Raw genomic sequence first — 25827 nt, forward strand, 5'->3', positions numbered from 1 at the left:
CAGCCCCAGGCCACTGTGGTGCTAGCGTTCAAAGGATGTGACCACCTGGGAAAAAAATCAAGGAAGATGAGGAAGGTAGAAGGCTCTGGAATGTGGTCCTAAATTTTTCCTTTTACAAAAAAAAAAAAAAAAAAAAAAGGAGAAAAAGATGGAGCCTCCGGCACAGAGTGTCGGCTCTCTACCCCCAGCGGATCACTCAAGGCCAGAACTACAAAGTGACTTTTTTTCATTGAAAATGAGTCTCTGTTCCCACCCATCCCACCCTGCGTTTCCTCTCCTTTGTTTTTATTTCTGTTATGGCTACAGAAGGATCCGAAGATTTTTGCAGGCAGTGGCCAGATTTGGGCATCCGCCTGCTAACCTGCCCGCACCCCCAGGGCACCGGCTGGCGCTCTAGCAGGTGTAGCTCGCAGCTGGAGCCGATGTCGCCCCGCATGGGGCAGATGGAGGGGGGGACAGCCATCACAGCGGGCTAGAGTTTTAAAAAATACACGATCAGACCTTCATCAAGGCCCTGGTAGGGAGCTGTGGCCTGGATGCCAAGCGTGCCAAGTTGGCAGGTGTCTGCTCTGCTGTACTGTGTGAGCAATAGCGGGATTCCTTTTCAGGGGGGTTGGGGGGGGCGGGGCGAGGCGACTGGCATCCCCTGTCGCACAGGCGGACTATTCTGGATCTGAGTTGTTGGTGAAGTCACCACAATAGATTTTACCTGGGGAAGCGCTGCGGGCTGGGGTGAGGATGCAGGAAACCGCACAGGAGCCTTAACGACAGGGGGATGTGCAAGTGACACATTCTCTCTGAGATGTTCCTTCTTCATCTTTAAAATGACCCACCCCCTTCCCGCCTTTCCCAGCCCCCGCATGCAGGTGGGTCGGGCGACTGAGCCTCACTCCTGGCGGTGAGAGAAGGGACAGCACTCCCTGCCTGAGGCAGGTGAGCAGGCGGGCTTGGAGCCTGTGTACAGCCAAGGGCATGGTTACAGGGGGCAGGAGGGTGCCTGCCCCACATCCGGCATTATTATCTGGTTTCGCCTGTAGGGGCAGCTAAGACAGGAAGTAATCGTTGGGGTGGATTATGGATAGGGCAGATAAAGCATCTGGCACATAGTAGGGGCTTCACCAAAATGGCAGCTCTACCCAGGAACTGGTTACCGCTATAGAAGCCTGTGCCAGCAAAGGCCCTAAACTGGACCAGACAGTGCTTGGTATGTAGCCCTGTGAATGTTGTAGCCTTGGTATGTTGTGTGTGTGTGGGGGGGGGGGGCGGGGGGTGGTGGAAGCGGGAAGTCAAGGAGGTTGCCATCTGGAAAAACAAGTAAGAATTACTGTCTCACTTGGCCGATGTGGCTCAGTGGTTGAGCATTGACCTATGAACCAGGAAGTCATGGTTCGATTCCCCGTTAGGGCACATGCTCGAGTTGCAGGCTTGATCCCCAGTGTGGGGCGTGCAGGAGGCAGCCGATCAATGATTCTCTCTCATCATTGATGTTTCTATCTCTCTTTCCTTCTCCCCTCCTCTCTGAAATCAATAAAAATAAAATTTTTTAAAAAGAGCTTTTAAACGAAGTCTCTTTGAAATGTCCTAAAGGACTTGTGACCAAGGGCACAGGAGCAGAGAGGAAAGGGAGTCTCTGAATGACCCTGGGGGGCTCAAGTGGCAGTGAGAGCCGAGGGGACTCGAGTAGAATGAGGGGTCTCCAAGAGGGACAGGCAGGGGAGGGCATTGCCTCCAGGGAAGGGCCTGACCAAAGACAGGAGGCTCTGGAAGGAAAAGCATGTTGCCAAGGCCTTGATCGTAGCTTCTGACATCCAGAAATGTGAAACCATGAACCCATGACCCGTGGGGTGTAAGCCACTGGTTTGTGGTCATTTGTTACAGCAGATATAAGAAACTCACACAGTGGTCAATGAACCTCTTTCCTCCATGATTGCTCATGCTGCTCAATTTTGCTGATGACTCCATTTATTATTAATATATATTTTCAACCCAAAATACAAATGACATAACAGTGATATTTTGACATTGCCATTTTAAGCAAAGACAAATTTCTCCACAGAAGTTTCTAGACAGAGAATACCATATAGAACCCATGTGAACACATTTGGGAACATGGCCCAGGCAGGAGGGGTGGAGAGGGAGCACCTTGGCGGCCCCCTCATTGGTTTTGTAACAGCACCGTCGTTTCATCTTTCAAAGCACTCTGGGGTTTTGCCTTTATTTTGCCCTAGAGCAATTTTTCTGTGTTTTTATTGTAAGAGCAATTTTAATGAAAGGTACCAAGAAGGGTGAAAACTTGGTAAAGAAAATGGTTCAAAATAAGAATATACCCTCCAACTTGACCTTGGGGTGGTGAACACACAGTACTATACACAGATGATGTGTTATAGAATTGCACACCTAAAACCCAAATAATTTCATCAACCAATGTCATCCCAATAAATTCAATCTAAAACAAAAATTAAAAGAAGAATGTACCTTCCAAAAAAAAAAAGGCTCTGTCCTGCCCCTTTTCCATCAGCCGTCATCTATAGTCATCACCCAATACTGAGCCACTCCTTTAGCAAAAATACTGATGTTTTCTACACGGTATAAGCTGCATTTAATTACGTTCATGTGGGTGTTGGTTCTATAAACTCGCTTTCATTATTCAGCTAAAGCAGCTGAGCAGAGGGTGGGCCCGTGTGGGCAGGCCCAGGAATCGGCATTGTTGCAAGCTCCCCATGAAATCCCCTGTTGATAATTAATGTGTGAGCACCACGCCTCAGGGAGTAATAGGACAATGTTTCCCTGGGTGGCATGTCCTCTATCACATTTCCCAGTGCTTCCCTTCTCCACTGCCAGTATTTGCAACAGAAAGATGAATTAATATTGTTTTCACAAACATAGTACAGTTTTACGAGGGCAAAACTGGGGATTTTTAAAAAAGCACAACACATAACCCAATGAAAATGGCTTTTCTCAAGTATCCAGTCGCTCACTCCCTTCCAGTAAAGCAGTTGATTCCAAGCAGACTGGAAATGGGACAATTTCCGGAGATTCAGATTGAAGACATTCATCACAGGCACTCCTGAATGGCTGTCAAATTTTGGCAAACCTAGATCAGAGAAAGGAGACAGGAAATGCATAATTCATCCCCACACACAGGAAGCGCGGTGTATAGTCACTGTGCACACACGTGCACACTAGCTTAAATGACAACCAGGAAAGCAGAGCTGCAGCATCCAGCAACTTTTTTTTTTTTCCTTAGCAGTTCTCTTTCTTCCCTCTGACAGGCTCTAGAGGTTTTGGCTCCTCCTCCCAGCTCATTAGTTAGTTAGTTAGTTAGTTAATGACCATTTCATATTGTTTACTCACCCGACCCAGTCTACAACTGAAATGCCTGTGTGGGAAAACTGGGGTTTTCCCATATTTCTACTCCCTAAAGTTTGTTCATTCATTCGCCAACTGCCTCCCTGCATGTCAGCGTAGAGAGAACAGAGGTTACCCATTTTGCTACCCTGAAGCCATACGTTGGCAGACTGGCCACATCACTGGCAGACTGGCAGGTGGGGGTACCTGTGATGACCTTCATTTGAAAGGGACACTCTGGCCAATGGTGGACAATATAGACAGTCCCCAAACTCACAGACTTTATTTTTTATTTTATTTCTTTTCAGAGAGAGAGAGAGAGAGACAGAGAGAGACAGAGGCATCGATTTGTTGTTCCACTTATGTATGTATTCATTGGTCGACTCTTGTATGTGCCCTGACCAGAGATTGAATCCATAACTTTGGTGGGTTCAATATTGGGACGATGATCCAACCAAGTGAGCTACTGGGCCAGGGCCCAAACTCAGACTTTAAATTTAACAAAGAAGCCAGTTGAGTAAGAATTGCATTACGGTAAGACAAGGGCTTGACTTGAGAAGCATAAAGTGCTCAGGAATCGGCACTAATCTGACTTATGTAGAGTACAGGGCAGGTGGGAGGGCTCCTCCATCAGTGTCTGCGGAACTGGGTTCCCAGCCTGCCCTCCACCCCCTCAGATCCTCGCCCTTGATTCTTGGAACAGACTAATGAGTCACTCTTGACTCCTGATGGTAATAACCACTCTTTGGCTCATTAGTTTCAGGAGATGTTTCTGTGCGAGGGAGGGGGTTGCAAAATCTATACCAGGGGTGGGCAGACTTTTTGACTCGAGGGCCACAATGGGTTCTTAAACTGGACCGGAGGGCCGGAACAAAAGCATGGATGGAGTGTTTGTGTGAACTAATATAAATTCAAAGTAAACATCATTACATAAAAGGGTACGGTCTTTTGTTTCAATAGTTTTATTCATTTCAAAAGGGCCGGATTCGGCCCGCGGGCCGTAGTTTGCCCACGGCTGATCTATACCGTATAGGCACAGAGCCCTTGGCTATAAAGTACTTTAAGAAATGATGCAGCAAAGACATTCAGTGTGATGAATATTTATGGCGTAGGTACCATTTTCAAGGCGTTGAGATGGATACAGAAGTGAAGTCAGAAGTCCTTGTTTTCATAGGTCTTAAAGGCAAGAGCGTGTGTGGATGACGCCTGGTGGGCCGGGAATTGGTAGAAATGGAGAGAGAGCGAGAGAGCAAGTTAAAATGTGCACACAAGTAACCAAAGAAGGGCTCTGACTGCAGAAATGAGGCTGGAGATGAGGGTGTTTCAGAAGGAATCATGGTCCTTGTTCTGATCTAATTACTTTTGGGAGGAGAACAAATTAGCTCAGAACAGCGGGAGGTGCCCTCCGAGCAGGAAGTGACCTGATGCCTGCAGGTCAGACGCGGGCTCTTCCGGAAGCCTTCCTGCCCTTACTCCCCGCTCCCCCCTTCCTGGTCTGGGGGGACCTCCCTCCTGGGGTTCCCACAGCCTCTGTGCTAACTCTGTGCTTGCACTTCCCAGATTCCCACTCCACCATGCCCTTTCCACGTCCTTCTACCAGGGGTGGGGAAGGTCTGGCCCGAGGCCCCGTGAGGCCTGTGAAATCATGTGGTCGGGCCCTGCCAAGGCACTGGGGGTGAGTTAATGAAAGGTTTGACCAAACACAGCCAGGCTAGCTTTTAAGTTGATAATTTTGTATGGCCCCCGAATGATGTTCTAAATATCCACGTGGCCCTGGTCAGGAAAAGGTTCCCACCTTTGCATTCTCAGGGCCCTGCACGCAACCCTGGCACCTAGTGCCAGTGTGTGACCCTGAATGAGACCATAAATGCCTGCTGAGCAGAGCTGGGCACCCAGCACCGCACAGAGCACGTAAGTCCTGAAGAGAGACTTCGGAGGCTCCGTGATGCCACGCTGGGGTCTTACAAACATCTTTCCATGAAGTTCGCAGTCAATGTGCAGAGTGACCTGGAGAGGCTGCTGGAGGTGGAGACCTCCCCGCAGACATCTGGAGTCGGGAGGCCCGGCATCAGGTTGCATGCATCTGCTCTTTAAACCAGCCCCCGCCCCCCCGCCCGCCGACTCTCGAGAGGGGTTCAGTTAACTGTACACGTTCATCTTAAAACCCACAGAGAAGGGGTGTACGCAGGTGGCACCATCTGACAAGCAGGAATGCCTTCCCTTCTGAAAGCTGGGCTATGCAATGACTCCTCCGGTGGATTCTTCAGTTCAGGCATTGTCTTTCGGCCAGGCCAGTCCTGACTAACATACCGACCTCCCAGCTCACAAGCAGACCCGCAGCTAATGCCCCATGAGGTGGAGAGCGACCACAGCCAGGGGAGGGGGGAGGGTACCTTAGAAGAGCTTTAAACAAATGCCATTCATTTACCAGGCTGAAGAGCAAGGGCTTCTCATATAACCTCAGGACCCAGTTTCCTAACTATCAGATTAGACAAAACTTAGCCGTATGAGCGCCTGCACCCAGAAACCTGGAATGCCAGGAGACTCAGGGGAAGCATCGCTTAAAGTGCCAGGAAATCAATATCGGCTGGAGCTCTCAACAAAATAAATCTCTCTCAGCCTCGCTGTGATCACAGAATTAACCGCGATCCTGTGAACAGGGCCAGGAAGCGTGGAGAGCAAAGGCCAGCGGGCGCATTTGAATGCAGGCCTCAGGCTGCAGCCCCGGGATTTGGCTCCACTCAGGCTGCATGCTGAAGGGAAGGTAATTAACACATCCATCTTCAAGGAATGGGGCTTCGCAGGCTGTTTGACATTCTGCGAGCCTCCCCCCCCTCCCCCCACTTCAACTCCCTTGTCCCAGCCACACTCTGAATGTGCTGAGCCTGCAGCCAGCAGCCAGGGCGATGGTCCCCTGCCTGAGGGGTGGCAGGGACATCGGCATTGGTCACCGGGATCATTTCCCGGGCAGGGTGCCAGTTATTGGGGAAACACTAAGAAAAAAGGCTTCCTCACAGGATGTATGTTTAAAGTGCAGGGCTATGGCTCTACTAAAGCCCTTTAGAACTATTTAAAAATTAAAGTTCACATCACGTCCTAAGTCCTGCTGCCTTAAAAATTAACTACCTATTTGATGCAAGGCTTTAAAGACAGGCTAAGACTGTCAGATGTTAGTGGCAAGAGGAAGCCTTCGTCGGGACGGGCAGCCAGGGCCTTTCCCGGACGGCCCTCGCCGTCATCACGCAGGCCAGAGGGATCTGGGACCGCGGCTCACGGTCACCTTTGCGCAGACGAGGGTAACGAGGCAGCACTCACCGAGCGCAGGGGCCGGCGTTGAAGTAGCTGGCGAGGCTGAGCAGCAGGGACTTGGCAACATCTTGGATGGGAGAGAAAATACATCAGAATGACCGACATTGGACGGGAGCCCAGGAATCAGAGCGGCCACTCGGGACACGGTGACTTACAGGCAATCGTGATGGTCAAGGAGCACGCGAAGACACTGGCTACCAGTCCTCCCAGCAGCCACCTGCACCGACAAGACGGCTGGGTCAGCGGAGAAACCGTGCGTTGCCGACACGTGAGAGGTCCTTTCAGACCGACTATAGATGTATGGGGCCAACATTTACTATGAAACTACAGGGTCCCGGCCAGTGTGGCCCAGTTGGTTGGGTGTCGTCTCATGCACCAAAAGGTCTCCAGTTCGAATCCCGTTTAGGGTACACGCCCAGGTTGCAGGCTCGATCCCCAGTAGGGAGCATGCAGGAGGCAGCCAACCAAAGATATTCTCTCTCTCTCTCTCTCTCTCTCTCTCTCTCTCTCTCTCTCTCTCTCCCTCTCCTTCTTCCACTCTTTCGAAAATCAATAAAAACATTTTTAAAAAACTATAGTAATAGAGATAGTGTTGTATTGACAAAGGATAGAAATAAGGATCAATGGCAGAGGAGAGACAGCTCAGAACAAGATGCATACAGAGAGGGTTGAGTGATTTTTAGCAGAGTTGCAAAAGCAACCAATGGTATTGAAAAAATTGTATATCCACATGCAAAGAATGAGCCTGCACATGTACATCACTCCTTGACTCAAAATGAGTCAGAGACTGAAATGGAAACCACAGAAGCCTGAAACTTCTAGAAGAAAAACAAAGGAGAAAGTCGAAGTGCCCCCTGCTTCCCAACCCCGCCCCAAAAGTCTGCGAAACATCTGGGGTTTTGCCAATCTGCTGAACGTCTGTGGCACGGGGTGGGTTTCTTTTTAGAGAATAATGTCTTCATGGTTTTTGTGTTCAAACTATGAGTTATTGAAAGAGATTACAAATATGTACAAAGGAGAAGGGAAAATATAAAAAACTCAACCACCTGAAGCAAGTATCTAAATGCAGCTCACACTCAAGGGATGTAAAAAATCAGTAAAATATATTTAAAAACCAAAGAAAAAAATAAAAAGAAAGAAAAACACAACTCCCCTACGTGACATGAGGCACTTGAACCTCAAGAGGGGAGAGCAAGTAGCACTTGCGAGGACCCCAGGACTGTGCCATTCCCCGCTCCATCGCTGACTCAGCAAATACTGATGAGCCCCTGGGGCTGGGGATGCAGTAGTGAGAGAGACATGCCATGTCTCAGCTCTCGCGGAGTTCCCATTCTTATAGGGAGAAATAAGTCATTAGCACTTATACACATGAACATTTAATAAGTGCTCTAAAGAAAAGTAAAGTGAGGTCTGTGTGATGGAGAATGGTCAGGGGAGGGCTCCCTGATGATGTGACGTTGGAACAGATTCCAGAAAGACATACATTATGAGGCTTTCAGGGAAAGACTGTACTAGACAACAGAGCAAACAGCAAGTGCAAAGGCACTGGGGCACGAGTGGGCTCAGCACAGAAGGGATGTGATCACTGGCCTGGAGACTCGGGCGAGAGAAGGACAGGAAGGACATGCTTGACAGGGGGTAGGACAGAATCCTGCCTTTAATCGGGCGAGGGCATTATGTGCTCTGAGATGCTGCGTACAGATCCCTGGAACAGAGCCTTTATGTTAGGACATGAAAATACAATGGGAACGGTATTCCCAGTCCCCTAGTGGGAACTTTAAGTGCCCTTGAACTCCAGGCAGAGGTACTTGGTCTGAATTTGTAACCAAGAGTCACAGAGGACTTAAACGAAGGATGACACATAGTAACCTCCAATTTCTAGCAAGATACCCTGGCTTTTGTATGCTTTGGGAGATGATGGGAGGAGGGAGCATTTATCAGGGAGAGACAAAGATAACATCCCGACCACAGAGCTACCTGGAAATGCTTTGTGGAATAAAGCAAGTGAATCATCCATCAATGACAGCTTCATTCATTATGAATCACCACCGCACGAAGCTAGAATCGGAATTACCTTGCACATGCAGATATGGCCAAGCATGCAGCAAGCAGAACTGTCTGAAAGGAGATCTCTCCCAACGAACTGGTTTCTAACAGGAAAAATAGACATAAATGAATTAGAAGGCATTGCTGGTTAAACAATCTCGGAACAGCGGAGTCATAGTAAAACTTCTCTCCTACACACCAACCAGGAAGCAAGTTTTCAGATGTGTCATCCCAAACAACTTGTCAGAAGTAACAAGATAAAATCATCAAAGGCTAGAAAAATTCTGCCAATCATTTTTTTTCCTACCATTAAAAATAAATGATCATGCTCCATAAAGAATTTGGGGCCCGCCTTTTACGTCGATGTTGGGGGAAGGGTTTGTAGACTGTATGCGGACGTCCAAACCCGAGCTCTGAAGCTGCCGACATGTGGGGAGTGCCGCGTCACTCCCAGAGCTCTCGTGCACCGGTTCGTTCAATCAACACAACAGACCTAGGAGGTAGGAACCATTACCCAAAGTTCTGAAAATGAGGAGACCAAGACGAGAGGAATGATGAAATGTGTCCACGGTCACACAGCAATGAGGGGCCGGAGCCAAGACTGAAAAAGCCCCATCCACCCAGAACACAATGTTTTGCCTGAGACCGGGATGGGAAAGAGAATTTGCAACTTGCCCACGGGGCGTCTCTAAAGGGCAAAAAAGGAGCGTTTATCAGTGAGCCGCCTGGCCTTGCAAAACCCTTTGCTATCAACAGCATATTTGCTGTTGAGCCACAGGGGGAAAGACGGCAGATTCTACAGCCGTGATCAGCATGGGTTGAACCAACCAGAACTCTGAGTAGCGTTTTAATCACCTAAAAGGAACCAGAGCCGTTTGAGGACCACCATGGGAAGAGGTACAGGAGAGTGTGGACAAGCCCCAGCCTATTTGCCAAGTGCTGCAAAGCCCCACGCTCAGGGTTAGCACACAGGACACATGATGCTCAGTGCTTCCCCCGCATGCTGTTCGTCACTATCAGGCGGGACGCTGAGGATCTCCGCTGACAGAGGAAAAGGTCGCCTTTCAGAGGCCAGGTGGGCTGTCCCTGAGGCCCAGCTGACAGGTGGGGAGCCGGGCGTTGAACTTTGGGAACCGATGCCCGAGGCTCCACGTGGCACCGCGTGGAAACGTGAATAATACGATGTTAGCAAACCACAGACTAAGGGATGTGCTTGCTGAGTCTATCCCAGACTGGCTCCCAGCGGGGAACCCCGGTAGCTTTCCATCGTGGGACTTTTCCTTGCCAGGGACATAGCGTGAAAGGACACTTTTCCCCCCCTTTTCTTTTTTCCTCATATGGAATGTGTCAAATACAAAGCAAAGTATGAAGATAGAATAACAGACACCTGTGTATGCACTACCCACATTTAATAAAGTTTAACATTTTGCCAAATGTCTTCAGGGTTTTTAGAAAACAAGCCTGGCCGGCCGGCGTGGCTCAGTGATTGAGCGTGGACCTATGAACCAGGAGGTCATGGTTCGATTCCCCATCAGGGCACAGGCCGGGGTTGCGGGCTCGATCCCCAGTGTGGGGTGGGCAGGAGGCAGCCGATCCATGATTCTCTCTCATCACTGATGTTTCTCTATCTCTCCCTCTCCCTTCCTCTCTGAAATCAATAAAAACGTATTTAAAACAACAACAACCAACCAACCAAATAAAACACTGCCGACCCAGTCCCTCCAAGGCCTCTATGCCAGCGGTTCTCAATCTATGGGTCGCAACCCCTTTGGCAGTCGAACGACCCTTTCACAGGGGTCGCCTAAGACCATCCTGCATATCAGATATTTACATGACGATTCATCACAGTAGCAGCATGACAGTTATGAAGTAGCAACGAAAATAATTTTATGGTTGGGTCACAACATGAGGACCTGTATTTAAAGGGCCAGAAGGTTGAGAACCACTGCTCTAAGGTGCCACCCAGAGGCAGTCACCCCCTCTGTGAATGCGTCCCCCGGGGCCGCAGCCCCCCAGATCCTCCCCCCCTCCGTGTGTGGTAGTCACCTACCTCTACGCCGTTCTCAGGCCCTGCGAGGAAGGATTATTTGGGTGTGGCAAAGATTTTTTAAAAACTCACTTGAATGATCCAAAATGCCCCGTTGGAGATGCTCCGCAGCCACCCCCCGGGGCTGCAGGGCCCCGCGGAGGGAGTCTCCTCCGGGAGTCTCAGGCGTAATGTGGCCCGGGGAGGAGGCTGCCACGGACTCTGCCTCCAGCCGCTCCGACGCCCAGTCATCAGTCAGCGCACAGTCAAAATCACCGCCTGGAAGGGCAGAGGCTCCGTAAGCGTGTATGCACACGTGTGTGCCCGCGTGTGTGCGTGTTCAGCGACTCTCAGTGCACTGTAGCTAGTGACCATCATAGGAGTGATGCCACTGGAGTAGGACGGGACATGGACCCCCTAGAGGAGAGGGCACCTCCAGCTGCCATCCTCCTTGAACGCTGAGAGGAGGGTCTTCAGCACAGAGACCTGCGAAGGCCGGGGCATGACAGTCGGGTGACGGGTGCCAGGGCCAGTGGGGTGAGAACAGGGCCCACGTGACCCAGGGGAGCCCGGGGAGCGTGAAGCTGGGAACCCAGACTGGAGGCGGGTCACAGGGTTGGACTCCGGCTGAGGAGTCTGGAATGTACGCCACAGGCACCGAAGCGATGGCTTGTCTGAGTGAGGGCGGCACCCCAGGCAGGCCTCTGTGCATTTTTTTTGGCAAAGAACGTGGTTATAATATGTGATACACAGCCAGGGGGCTCTGTAAGAAATCATGAACCATCAGAAAGGATTCTCGGCTTTGATTGCTGTCCCGGGGTGTCTGCAGGGCCAGTGACCGAGAAGATAACAGCGGAGGGAAAGACTGAGGCTGCATGCAAGGGTCATCCCCAGAGAAGACCCCGGGGATCTGCTGGTATAGGGCAGGGTGCCCTAGTCAACAACACGGTATTTTATGCTCCGCAGAACTTGTCAGCAGAGTAGCTCTTACGCTGAACGCTCTTACTACAAAAATCAAAGAAACCAAAACAAACCACAAGGGGGACTCCAGGAAACTCCTAGATGTGTTGGATGTCACCTGGATGATGGGGACGGTGCCATGGGTGTTTGCATATGTCCGGAACTCACTGAATTAGATACATTAAACATGTACAGTCCTCCATAATACCATCAGACCTCCACAAAGCTCCTTAATGAAGAGAAGAGGCTAAGTGGTCAAGTTAAGGCGGACATCAGAAGGAACTGGGAACTCTCATGGCTGATTATACAGTCATGAGTGGCACCTAATGAAGATAGGGAAAGATGTGGGTGAGGCTGCCACGGCTGTGAAAAGTGACCTGCGCTAGTGCCCAAGGCTGCCCTCTGAGCTCGTACCACTGCCACTGAGAGTTGGATGAAATAGAAAACTGTATCCTACCTGGAACTCTGGAAATCCTACACGGGATTTTTTAAAGAAAAGATGACATTAAGGAGGGAAGCCACACAAAGAAAATCTTAGCATTAAAAAATGGTCAAGGATTTTTCATCTCTTAAAACACATGTTTTGCCTCCAACTGATATTTAATTTTTCCTCCGCCCTTCATAGTAAATGAAAGGGTCCTAACGCAGAAACGTTTAGGCGATTAGCTCTCTCGTGTTAGATTTGAAGATATTCATTCCATCCTGTTTGCCGGCTGGTCTGGCGTCATTTACTTCTGTTTAGAAGTCTGGACCTGTTTCTTCCCAGCCCATGTCCATACCCTCCGCCTGTACCGTAGGCATTGCTGCCGGCTACTGAAGGAAGCACAAAGCCACACACAGAAGCTCCCAGCGAGGATATTCACGGAGAGGCAAGAATGAGCTCCCAAGAAAACCGCAGACCTCCAGCTGGGCAGCCTGCCTCAGGCCAACTTGCCTTTCTGTCTCAGGACTGGCAGACACAGAGCGGGAAGTCCCGCCCAGTCCTCCCTGCCTGAGTCCTCAACCCATTTCAGTGTAACTCAGGGGCCTCCTCCGGGAAAGCATCCCCCATCACAGTCCTGGGGTCCAGGGAGCTGCCTGAAGAATGAATTGCAACTAATGAGGGGAGGGGTCTCGACACAGCTGTGAAAGGGGTGAACTGAGGATCAACAAAATAGGCAACGACAAAAAAAAAAAAAATTCTTTTAGCCTGAAAAATGAAGCAAGAGAAAATGAGGGGAAGTGAGTTTTGATTGCATCCATTGCCCAGAGAAAACAGCAAAACAACTTAATTTTGAATTCTTGAGTATTTCTAACTAGGCTACATTTTCAGAGAAAAAGAAATTGCTGATCAGAGCCACGGGGCCTGGGGAGCGCTGATCACAGTTGACAGCTGAGCTGAGAGATCTCCGAGCCCCGTGTGCACCCCGGCTGACGAGTCACGGATTTCGGAGGGGGCGGTTTGATTCGCTATACTTAGAAGATATTAGGAAACCTTGAGGGTTTTTAACAAGGTGCCTCAAGCATGTGCGGCGCTGCTGTGGTCCAATTGCTTTAAAATTGTTTGGACACATTTTGAAGAGGCAGCCATGGGAAAACGAGATGTGAATTCCCAGATCTGGGAAGCACTGCCTTCAGAACAGCGATTCCCAAACTCCGGGCCTCCAAGCACCAGATTCCTGAGCTTTGCCATATCCCGGAGCCTGCTTACCCCTAGACATGTAGTATTTTCCTCTAATTGTCCCGATAAATACCCATTGTTTCCTTCCCACTAATAAAAGTAATTATAACTACAAATTCCTGAGCATCCAGCATTGAATGATGCCTGATATTTATTGTTCCTTTTAATATTAAAATATGCTTTGAGTTTCCATTACTATGTTTTATGTGCATATGTGTACATATTATATGTATAATATATTACATAACGTGAATAATATTATATAATGTATGGTATATCTAATATATACATACAGCATATATTTCAATAGGACTATGTCATATATTAGTATCATATACTGATATATATGATAATATATAAATATATTATTATCACACTATGCCTACATATCTTGTTTAAAAACGAGGAAACTGAGATTTGGCCAAGTTAAGTAACTATCACATGTGCCCAAACGAGGACCTGAACTCCGACTCCAGCATTCTTCCTCCACCCACAGCCCGTGCAGAAAGGACACCGTGGAGATGCGCATGTATTTTCCAGGTTTTATCAGCTTGATAATTTAGGCATGTAAATTCTGGGCTATCTTGCAGGACATGGACACATATGTATTTGGATCATATGAGTAGTGGGGAGAGAGCTGTAGGTGAATTTTTAAAATGTGGCCCATCCTCTCTGCCCAAATGACTGTGGTCCCCGGACCTGACATTGGTCCAGGACCAGGCGTTGCGGCGCCCACTCGGAGCTGTCCCACTAGGGAAAGGAGGGGCGGACTCACCACTGTCGCTGCAAGGCTGCGCGTCCAGGCTGCCGGCGCCCTCCAGCCAGCTGGCCTCGCCCGGGGACGAGTGGGCATCAGCGAAGATGCTTCCCCGCAGCCAGGATCTAGAGGCCCCGAGGCGGAGGAGAGAAGGGAAAGGGCTGCGGATCCTCTTTTTCTTCCTAAATATCCTGGAGAGAAAGGAAAGCAGCACGGTGGGAAATGAAGAGCGGTCACCCCCAGGTTCGAGACAGAGGATCTAGTGGGAGTGCGTTGAGGAACAGAGCCCCTCTCTCCCATTCGGGTCCACGAAGCTCGCTCATTGTACTTGTTCCCTTGATTCGTTCCACAGAAGTTCCTGCCGTTCCCGGCTGTGCCAGGCGCTGGGATCGAAGTGAAGGGTGCCAAGATAAAAGACAGAACCTGGGGCCCGAGCAGGTCTGGCTCAGTGGACAGAGCGTTGGCCTGCGGACTAAAGGGTCCCAGGTTCGAGTCCGGTCAAGGGCATGTACCTCAGTTGCTGGTTCCCGCCCGGCCCCAGGCCCTGGTTGGGTCTCGTGCAGGAGGCAACCAATCAATGTGTTTCTCTCACATCAATGTCTCTCTCTCCGTCTCTCCCTCTCTCTCCCACTCTCCTTAAAAATCAATGGAAAAGTATCCTCGGGTAAGGATTAACAAATAAAATAAAAGACAAAACCGTGGGTACCAGCGGTATACAAGCTAGTATGGGAGAAGACAAGAACAGTGCCGCTGCAGCTAAGGCTTTCACTGAGCTCATTCTGCGCCAGGCGTCTTTCCTAGTGGCTTACGTGTAGTAACTCACGCCATCCTCAGAATGGCCCCGCGAGGTAGGCACCATGGTTACCCCATTTTTCCAATCAAGAAAACGAAGCACAAAGAGGTTGAGTAACTTGTCTGGGGTCATAGCTGAGAGGCAGACCCAGGCGGCCCGGCTCCATCATCTCTGCTCTGTGACTGCGCTACGGAGGGGAGGGTGCCCTGACAGATGAACCAGGGCCGCTGGCCGAGGGCAGCAGATGTCGGAGCAGAGGGGGGCCACGGCGCATCGGGAGTCCGGGGAGGTTTGTGAGGGAGGCGAGCTCTGAGCTGATCAGGATGGTCTGGCCTGTTCAGTGAAGCACAAGAAGGTCCCATACTGGATCCTGCTAGGAAAGGAGGCTAGGAAGGTAAGAAGGCTGGTCATGAAGAACCTGGGATGTTATGTGAAGGAGTTGGAATTGGATGTTCGAGCAAAGGGAGATCGCTGAAGTGTGTCAAGGGGAAGGGGTGACGTGACTGTCTGTCTTTCTGAAAGACTTTGGCTACTCACACATGCACAGTCCCAACAATCCGTCCTCTACCTTGTAACCAGTGTTGTCCTGCTATGGAGAAATCGGACAGTCTGTCCATGGTTCCTGTTTATCTGCTTAGCCTGGAACGCGACCCCCTCCACGCAGCCCCTGCTTCTGCGCCCCGTCTTCTCTCTTGCAGACCAGCCCTCTGACCCTGAGCTGTATTTCCACCAAACTACTTGCATTCCCCACTTTGCATCGGAGTCTCTCAGAACTCTCTTCGGAAGTCTCCTTTTCCGCTTCTATTTTAATGGACGTCTGCATCTCTCAAGACTCTCATCACAGTCTCTAGGAAGGTTGTTTTAGCCTGTCCCCCCAGGTAAAATCGGCCTTCTCCCTGTTCCCCTGATACCTCCCCATTCAGACTTCTACCCCGGCGCCTGCATCAGATCACTGCTTCTGTTACTTACCTGTCTGCTCTACCTGCCCCTGGTTAGCCTTTGTGCTTCCAGAGTCTGGAGAGGGAATGGGCTCCTTATAAGTGAACGCTGAATGGGCGAATGAATGAATGAATGAATGATGGCTGGATGGGACTTTTGATTTTTCCATGTAATATTTCCTACTTACCTAACTGAGTTCTCCCTGTACATCACACTGGTCTGGGATGGGCTCAGTGTGATGTTGCCATCTCTGTCGCAGAGGAAACTGTCCTCTGTCCAAATGTAGTAGCCGTTGGTGAGGAGCCTGGGACTTCGGCGACAGGGAAGGTAGGAGCCTGTCAGGGGATCTAGGGAGCAGCAGTCAAAGGAACCGTCACCAGCCAGGAAATCACAGGCAAAGCTGAAGAGGGAAGAAGGACACACACAATGGAAGATTACTTGGCCACAAAAAAGGAATGAAGTCTGACCACTTACGACGGCATGGATGGACCTGGAAAGTATTACGCTAAGTGAAACAAGTCGGCCTGAAAAAGACAAATACCATGATTTCACTTCTATGTGGAATCTAAAGAATAAAATCAATGAAACAAGGCAAGTAAGTCTTAAACCTTCTTGTTTTTAAACCAGGAACACAACAAAATAGTGCCTCCAGGAGGAGAATTTGATGGATTTTTCTTGTAAAGGGCCCCATGGAATACCTTGGGAAAACGCACGTGGGAGACAGCTCTCCAGCAGATTCTCTCTCGGACCCGGAGGAACCTGCACAAGCCAAGGAGAGAGAAGTAGACGTTCATCACCCTCACCAGCACCCACGCTACAAACAGTGGCGGCGCGAATGGGAAGGTGCCAATAGCTGACGTCCTGGCCCCTGTGGAGACTCCAGCTGGGGCAGCCATCCAGCGAATGGGCTCTAACACAACCCGTCACCAGGTCCCCACGGGAAGCCAGAATAGTGTGGGGGCTTCTGTCTCCTGTGCCTTCTCCTGCTCAACACTCCTTTAGAGGCCCCTGGGGGCAGGATGAGGCAATAATACGTCATCAGCATCCAACTGACCCATGAAAAGCAGGGAGACAGCATCTCGTGTGGAGCTGGAGAAAACCAAAACCAATTGCCCCATGCGCTGGCTGTTTTAGCCGACTCAGTATTTCTGAGGGATCGATCATCTGCCCTGGAGTTCTCTCAACAGCGCACTTTCAGGCACTTGCATTGTACAAAAATGAGCAAAGGCTTTCGTGGAGGGAAAACAATAACGTTTGGTTTCACATAAAAGATCTTCTAATGTAGGAAGTATTCTTAATTAAGAAGCAAAGGCATCCATCCATTTGTTCCAGGTAAGCAAAAGCATGGCCATGGATTTCCACTGGGGAACGTTGTAGTTTCACTGATATCCTAAACTCAGAATTTCGTATCATACAGAAATGCCGTGAGCACTTCTACTCGACAGGCTCGGCGAAACTTGATCCCATTACTGACCATTAATAGCTAAGCAGCGAGAGGAATTGAGACGTTTGGCTGGCCTGGCTGAGCTATGAACTGAAGATGTGGTACACATACACTGGCAATATGACTCCCCCACAAGTAAGGACAAAATACTGCCATTTGTGACAACATGGATGGACCTTGAGAACATCGTGTTAAGCGAAATAAGTCAGTCAGAGAAAGCTAAGAATCATATGATTTCATTCATAAGTGGGATATATTAAAACTGAAACTCATGGGCACAGACAGCAGGGTGGTGGTAGCCAGAGGGAAGCAGGTGGGGAGATGGGGGCGTGGAGGGGGACTAAGATATGGTGACGGAAGAAGGTTTGATTTGGGGGGGGGGGCACAGAGTGCCATATACAGATCATGCATCACAGAAATCTACACTTGAAACCTACATGATCCTGTTAACCAACATCACCCCAATAACGTTAATAAAATTAAAAAGAGAGAAAATAGTAGGTGTGTGAGGGAGGGTTGGAAGCAGGTTTTGGGGAGAAAAAAACAAGAGGAAGGAAGAAACTCGAAACCACTACCGTTTTAACAAGTTACGCCCTTGTTTTCTGCAAGTAGCTATCAAAATCATTCAGTGTGTTGTGTGTGTGTTTTTTTAAATAGACAAACAGTTTTGCATCTTAATAGTAGCGGATAAACAATCTCCTTTCATATTTATGCACAGGCATCTAAAAAAAACTGATGACTTTTTTTTTTCTACTAAAAGAAAAAAAAAAATATCACATTTCCCTCAAGGAAAGAGATGAAGTCAAAATCATTGCCAACGTGAACACTGGCATTTCAGAAGCACAAGCTCCTGACAGATGGTTAATGGTACGAGTATCAGCAAAATCAAAGCAAGGAAACGGCTCAAAGAAGTCTAATCATTCAGAAGATAATTGCGTGTCGCAATTCGCCCACATTGACTTGCCACCGGTGTTGACATCAGTCGAGATGTTCGGTACATCTTGGGAAGGCTGCTTGTTCAAACTTCACAGATTTCCTGCAAAAGACATTAAAAAAAAAAAAAAGGTGGACTATATGTTAAAAATAGAAAAGTGATGCCCAAACAGATGGCATCTACTAATTGCACTGGTCGGATGTGTATACTGAAATAAGGCAGAGATATTGGGTGGGAGGCAGGGGACCGGATTGAAGGACCCCTGGGGTTGTCCCTGCTCTACATTCTCCATTGTCTTGCTCAGCGCATCTAAATGATGTCTTCCTGTAAATAAGATCAACCTTTTCTTGGGGGAAAGCTAGACTTGCAAAGGGTGACTTGTCAGCAAAATAAAAATAATAAAAATGAGTTATTTGATTAAGAACATGGGAGGACATCTGTAATAGTATCAACAATACTTTTTTTTTTAAATCTGAACAACAACAAAAAAGATTGGTCCTAGAGCTTTCTAAATAAACTCATTTATATTGTCATCATCCACAACACATCCATCTCATTATCAAGTTTCAAGTAATGCATGGGATTGGTGTCTGCCCCTCATCCGACACCTTGGACCACTGACAGGTAGTCACAGAGAGGGCCGGTGGTCTTTTGTACTTGCTCTCAGCCGGGACATTCCTGGGCACCGTAAGCAGAATTGCACTAAAAATAGTCCAGCACTGGGCAGATTTCAACACTCAGTTTCTGAGGCCATACTCTGTGCATTCGCAATTACCACTTAAACACATCCCCAAGGGCGCACATGATGTCCACCATGACCATTTACCAACCCACCACATAGATCTACCTTCTGTTAACTATTAGGCTGTGTCGGTATCACTGTCCTAACAGCTTTCTAATGCAGGTCTGAATGCTTTTCTGAATCGCCACCTCCATCCACATTTAAAAAATGTGATAACTTAGCAATGCGTTGTTTTTGTAGCCGTGACACACAGCATTGACCCAGGATAATTCTGTAGCTCTAGGTGGATTCTTCCAGTAAATTATATGCAAAACCTGTTGGAAAACATTGACCGTGGCTTATCCAGACCTTCAGATAAGTCAGGAGGACCGCCTGGCACGCCTTGCATGCTTTTGAAATCAAAGCACACATTCAGAGAGCTCACTTGCTTGGGATGTAGAATAGTTGTGTCTCACGGTAGTGGAGTAGCATGCCCCTGGTCCTTTGACTTTTGATCACTGTCATATGACTACGTCCAGCCCCAGTGACCCTGTATTAGCTTCCCCCAAGCACTCAGTTCAGTTCGGAGCTGACGTGTCCTGCAGCCGAAAGCAAGGTCCTGCAGCCGTACCCTGCGAGTACCCATGGCAGCAACAGCAGCACGTGAACAGTTAAGCGAGTGTTAGTAACTGGGAAGAAGACGCCAGTAAACAGCTCTCAAACTTCTCAAGAAACAGATCCCGTCTACCAGTTCCCTCAAAGCGACAGATCTGTTTGGGAAAGTAATTTGCCCACACACATCCTTTCCAAAGGGAGCTCCCTGTCTTTCTTTCCAATTGACAGATAACAAAATAGTTACTGAAAGACGAAGCCTCCCGAGCAAGACGGTCAGCGGAGAAACCCAGGATGTAGCCGCTCTTCAGCTGCAACGGACGAATGCCGGGCTGTCAACAGGTGCAGAGGTCGCCTGATGAGGGGAAACCCCACCTTCCCCTCCTTCTCGGCGATGCCCGCACGGTGCAGGTGCAGGCATTTGCAGGATTTCGTCCTCAGCCGCCTCTGGTTCCTTTGGCTGTTTCCTAGAACAGAAGAGCATGTAGTTCTTGGGAAAGTCTGCCTTCAAACTGTTCTTGTTTTCGTTCAAAAGCAGCCTGCGAAACCAGGGGCTGAGCAGCAGGATGAGGTCACACTTCCTGTTGGGCTGAGTGACAGTCTCGCTGGGGAGCATGGTGGAGACTCAAGATTGTCTCCTGGGCCAGCCACGGTGTGTGTGTGTGTGTGTGTGTGTGTGTGTGTGTGTGTGTGTACATCAGGTCACCAGGGAGACGCTTTTCTGAGCTCACTGGGCACCCCCAGCTGCGTGAGCATAAGAAAAACTCAGACAAGCCACACTTCCTGCGGCTCATCTTCTGGCCGTTTTCAGTATGAATCGCTGCATACCAGTGCTTTGTTCCAATCAATACAATTTATTGGTGATAACGCACTGATGCTATGACATTCAGAATGCCGTTGACTACCAGGAGCTTGATCTGGGGGAATGTCAGCACTGGGAATAGGTTAATCCAGCAAACGCTGGGCTTTACAGGAAACTGTACGGGTGGCAGTTCGCATCCTATATCTTAGTTTGCATTCTGTATGTATATTTTAGTAGCGCTCAAAGAACTGGATCTTGGTGGACCCTGCAGATCTCTGCTGTTGCAAGCGATCCAAGAAAAATACACATTCCAGCAACACTGAGGCGCATGGGGTCATGGGAACAGTGTGGGTGTGGGAGCTACAGAGACTGCGATGCAAACTCTGTCCTCCATAGATCTGTGACTTAACCTGTTGGAGCTGCAGCTTTCTCAATGATACATGTGATGATGTATATTTCAAAGGATGGCTTGGAGAATGAAATGAGAGAAAAGGAATGAGAAAGAAGTGAGTCCTCAGCTCAGATATGCAGGATGGGTTCCTTACTCGTTTCCTGTAAACCAACTTTGGAGGCCCCCGTGGGTCAGCCTGGCAGAAAGGTTCATCTCATTTTTTCCCTTGGGTTCCCTTTCCTCCTAAGGTGATGCCACAAGCAGGATCTTGTTAGGAGAGCCTGTCCAGCCTGTGGTAGGCAGCTTTCAAAGATGGCCTTCAAGGATCCTTGAATAACCGCTCCCACCTCCCCTCTAACCCCACCCCCAACCTCCGCCTTGAAGGTGGGCTGAAGCTGACTTCTCCTGAATGAATAAGACAAAAGTGGTGGGTTGTAACTTACCATGATGAGGCTACAGAAGACTGCGGCTTCTGTCTTGCTAGACCCTCTGTTACCTTCTTGGTTTGCACACTCTGATGACACAAGCTGCCATGTTGGAGAAGCCTGCATGGCAAGGACCTGATGGCTGTCTCAAATGCCTGTAAGGCACTGAGGCCCTCAGCTTAATAGCCAGGAATGCAGCCCTAGTCGGCTTGGCTCAGTGGATAGAGTGTCGGCCTGCGGACTAAAGGGCCTTGATTGCAGGCTCCTCCCTGGCCCAGGCCCTGGTTGGGGCTCGTGCAGGAGGCAACCAATTGCTGTGTTTCTCTCACATTGATGTTTCTCTCTGTCTTCCCCTCTCTCTTCCACTCTCCCTAAAAGTCAATGGGAAATATATCCTGCCCTGGCTGGTTTGGCTCAGTGGATAGAGCATTGACCGGGGGACTGAAGGGTGCCGGGTTTGATTCTAATCAAGGGCACATGCCTGGGTTGCAGGCTCAGTTTCCAGTAGTGGGTGTGCAGGAGGCAGCCGATCAATGATTCTCATCATTGATATTTCAATCTCTCTCTCCCTCTCTCTTCCTCTCTGAAATCAATAAAAATACATAAAAAAAGGAAAATATATCTTCAGGTGAGGATCAACAACAACAAAAGAAAATAAACAGGAATGCAGCCACCAGCCCCAGCTAACACTGTGATCACCTCCTGTGAAACACACGAAAGCAGAGCAGCCGGTTTAGTGATGCCCAGATTTCTGCCCCACGGACACTGTTCGATCATCAGTGGTGTTTTAAGACCCCAAGTTTTGGGGTAACTTTTTATACAACAATAGATAACTAATAATACATAGTCCTAACACATTACCTTCGGAGCCATCTATTATTCCAGGCTACTTGGTCAGTGTGTGTCTGCTGTGTTAGTGTCATCATTAGACTACAGGCACGTTTATTCAAGACTGTGTTTAGTCACATTGGCCTAGGTTTATCAGATAGCCATTCTACACTACCGATGTTCTGGGAGGCTGGGGCCCTCTTTCTTGTAATTTATAGTTCTCCACCTTCTCCTCCTCTTTCTGTTCCTCCCATTCTTTTATTTCTCATCTTTCTCCTTCCAGCCTTGGCTGCTGTCTTCTCGTGGAGGGGGAACTCATTCTGATTTCTTCAAGATGCTCTACTCTGCCGATGCCCGCACACCTCAGTCTACTCTCTGTCCCTTGAAATCAGAAAGTGAAGAGATCTTTAAAGCCTTGAATTGTCATCATTTCTTGGATACCAAACTCGCATGTCTCTGGCTGGTCTAAACCAGTCAACAACTTTTTATCTATTTGATTCTAATCAATTACCTGTGCCAATACTCACACCTACATTTTTTGGAAACATACCTATGTTTCTGGCGCCTTGACTACCCATTTCTTGGGTATTTGTCATGTGTGATATGAGTAATTCATTGGCACAGTCTGGGAAGAATTTTCAAACAGATTGTAAGATCAGAATGATACCGGGGGCTATTTTGTCTGTAGGTAATGGCAGGGTAGGGATGGGGATTTATATATAAATATTTGGAGAACATAATATTTTAGTTTTGAGTTGTATACTAAGAAAAGACAAATCAGAGAAATGGCAAGCCAGGATAGATATGGATTTATCGAAACTGGCACACTTTAGTTTTCCTTGTAATAGTACCGGAGTATCTCATGTCCGGAGAATGAAAGAAGAATGACATCTCTACTGGTTTCCTTTTGATTTTTAGAATCTGCAATTTCCACTTAGATTCATTGCAGTACTTCTATTATTTGACTTTACATTGGATTTTCTTATCATCGATGATCTCAAACTTCCTTTGTTGCTAATGTGTCTATTTCGGGTTTACACAGTATTTCTTGTTACTGGAATTCCTGTCTCTCAAAAATGCTTCAGATTATGTCCTTCCTGTTTGCTCAGGGTTCATATTTGAATTGCAGTGGGAATAATGGTTTTTTTTTGTTTGTTTGTTTGTTTTGTTTTTTTTTGGCAGAGAGAGAAAGAGAGATGGATGGAGAGAGACAGACTGAGAAATGATGGGTAGGGAAGAGGAGGAGGATCGAGAGAGATTGATTAGCTAGTGAGAACCCTAGAATAAAGTCTTAATAGAAGTTAAATTCTTGATGACAAGTACAGTGTCTTACTCATCTCTTTAATCCTCAGAAGCAAACAGGGCTTGACACAAAGTAAGTCCTCAGAAAATGTCTGTGTTTGTGGAATCAATAAAGAGAGAAACTGGGTCTGACCTCAGAGGCAACAATGACTAGACGCATTGGTCCCTGTGAAAGGTGAGAAAGGAATGTTGGGAAGTTCCTGGCATTTGCATGTCAATTATAATTTTAAAAAACATGTAAAGCTTGTCCTATCTAATTTAATTCTAAAAACAACTCTGTAGATTTAAAATTCCCATCTTCCACTGTGGCTGGTGTGGCTCAGTTGGTTGGGTGTCCTCTTGTGCATCAAAAGGTTGTCCGTACTCTTCTAGGTCAAGGGCACATGCCCTAGTTTTGGGCATGATTCCCAATTGGGGGCGTGCAGGAGGCAGCAAATAGATGTTTCCCTGTTGCACCTCTCACTCTCTCTCTCTCTCCCTCCCATCCTTTCTCTCTAAAAATCAATTTAAAAAATCTTTTTTTTTTTTTTTTTTTTTTAAAAAAAAGCACCTATTGCTCTCAGTTTGGGAGGTGCTAGCAGGGCTGTTTACCCAGGTGCTGGGGATGGTGTGTGAAATTCTCACTTACCTGTGAGGAAAGGAGAATCAGAGAAGTGTCTATCCCAGGAACACTGGTAATAGTGTCAGGTCTTCTTTACAACTCCTGGTCCTATTCCAAATCGCTGGTTCCAATATGCTTTCTTGTTTTAGGTTGCTATTAAAAAAAAAAACAGTGGCAAGAAGCAAGTTAATGTCTTTATTCCTTTCAAATGTATAGTTCCCTATGATCTTCATGAGACCTATTGTTACAAACAAAAAAAAAAGGAAAGAAATGATGAAAATCAAAGGGTGTTTACCCTCAGCCTGGTGACACTGGCTCTGTGGAACGTTGTGCAAAAATACAAAGGAGGAAGTAACCCAAGACCTGACCACAGGGTTGTGTTGCCTCAATGTTTCTACTATGGCAAAACCACGACTGTGGCAACGCCCCTGCTACCACACTCTCTGCCCCCTGCTGGCCCTCTTCCCTTCCCCACAGGGGCAGTTGTTCCATTCGAATGTCAGGCAGTGGCCTTGGAGAAGCTGGTAGTGTTCCCTGGCACTGACCAGGAGCCAGGCCCTTAGACAATCCAAGTGACTAGTTGGAGCACATATTCTGCCCCTGCTCATCCTGTATGCTGCTTATCATTTTCATCTTTGATAACTTCACTGTGTCAAAATGACCTGTTGCTAGGCTGGTCTGCTTGACCACACTGCTAAGTGCCTTCTGATCAGGAATTAAGCCTCTTCATTGCTGTGCTCCTTAGGCCTGAGCACTGTACTTGGCACTTTACAGATGTTCAGTCAATGTTTGTGGGAAAGAAATGGAATGATTTTGTTTTTTTATTTGTCAGAGCCTGAATCAAAACGATATAGAACTATGGGACAAATAATAGTTTTGGAGTCTGCATAGAACTCTTATTTGAAGCATACTCATTCTTCAAAACATGTTTCAAATGCCACTTCCTGTATGCAGTCTCCCTAGATTTGCTGAGTCAGAATGAGCACACCCCCTACAGGACAGTATCTCTATTTCTTTTCTTTTCTTTTCTTTAAATATATTTTTATTGATTTCAGAGAGGAAGGGAGAGATAGAAACATCAGTGATGAGAGAGAATCATTGATCAGCTGCCTCCTGCATGCCGCCTACTGGGGATTGAGCCCGCAACCCAGGCATGTGCCTTTGACCAGAATCAAACCCGGGATCCCTCAGTCCGAAGGCTGATGCTCTAGCCATTGAGCCAAACCGGCTAGAGCAACAGCTTCTCTATTTCATGTTGATTAATATTTAGCTTTCTGTTGTACCTGGTTGATTCTGTACCCACCTTCCCATCAGAGCAAGTCCCCTTAGAATTGGATACCTACTCTGATTTTTCTTCCTGTTCTCTCTGCATCGCCCATTTTCTAGCATTCGGCAGAACCTCAATACAAGTTTGTTGAATGAATAAACAAGTAAGTGAATGATGGGAGAATGCATGCAGGCATGCCACTGAATTTCAGCCAGCTCCATTCCCAAGGAAGCTAATGATCCCAAAGAGGTTGAAAGTATCGACTATTTGGTTGCTGTTCATTTGTACACCAGCTATGTTCTGTTGCCCACCCCACCAACCCCCTGGTTTTAACAATTCACTGCAGAGGTTTCTGCATTGTAGAGGCTGCCTCTAAAAACAGACACCTAAGGAACATAAAAAGGAATCAGAGATGTGAATGTTAAGTCAGCCACTCACTAGCTTTGTCTCCATTTGGCTTGCCTTTCTAGAAAACCAGGAAGAGTACTCATAGCTTTGCTGGGTGGCTGTCACTTGTGATTTGGACTTACAGTTAGCGTAAGTCAGTTGCAATGAATCTTAGTTGTTTTTGTTGTCCGGCTTCAATTCTCTTTCTTTCAAATACCAGCACCCCAGTTTTCTTTACAGGGCCCACCCATTCCCATCTCTCAGTCCATGAGGTT

The 25827-nt window shown here is 48.0% G+C and overlaps 1 protein-coding gene across 3 annotated transcripts; it reads right to left on the reverse strand.

Annotated features, from left to right (window-relative positions):
* Positions 1-1940: 1940 nt before the first annotated feature.
* Positions 1941-24052, reverse strand: TMEM71 (transmembrane protein 71). Of its 3 annotated transcripts, XM_059672327.1 has the most exons (12): positions 23926-24052; positions 19797-20016; positions 18237-18318; positions 16537-16597; positions 16026-16238; positions 14125-14297; positions 10823-11008; positions 8732-8807; positions 6813-6874; positions 6664-6724; positions 4465-4554; positions 1941-3094 (listed from the first exon to the last, which is right to left on the reverse strand). In XM_059672327.1, the coding sequence occupies exons 3-11, from the start codon at positions 18280-18282 to the stop codon at positions 4470-4472; spliced, it is 963 nt and encodes a 320-aa protein (XP_059528310.1). In that variant the 5' UTR covers positions 18283-18318; positions 19797-20016; positions 23926-24052; the 3' UTR covers positions 1941-3094; positions 4465-4469. The 3 variants fall into 3 exon arrangements, with proteins under 3 accessions (XP_059528310.1, XP_059528309.1, XP_059528311.1); XM_059672326.1 differs by lacking the exon at positions 23926-24052 and having other exon boundaries at positions 19797-20105; XM_059672328.1 differs by lacking the exons at positions 4465-4554; positions 23926-24052 and having other exon boundaries at positions 19797-20104.
* Between the last annotated feature and the right edge of the window lie 1775 nt (positions 24053-25827).

The sequence above is a fragment of the Myotis daubentonii genome, chromosome 17 (assembly GCF_963259705.1).
Source record: "Myotis daubentonii chromosome 17, mMyoDau2.1, whole genome shotgun sequence".
In the NCBI taxonomy this organism is placed as follows: Eukaryota; Metazoa; Chordata; class Mammalia; order Chiroptera; family Vespertilionidae; genus Myotis; species Myotis daubentonii.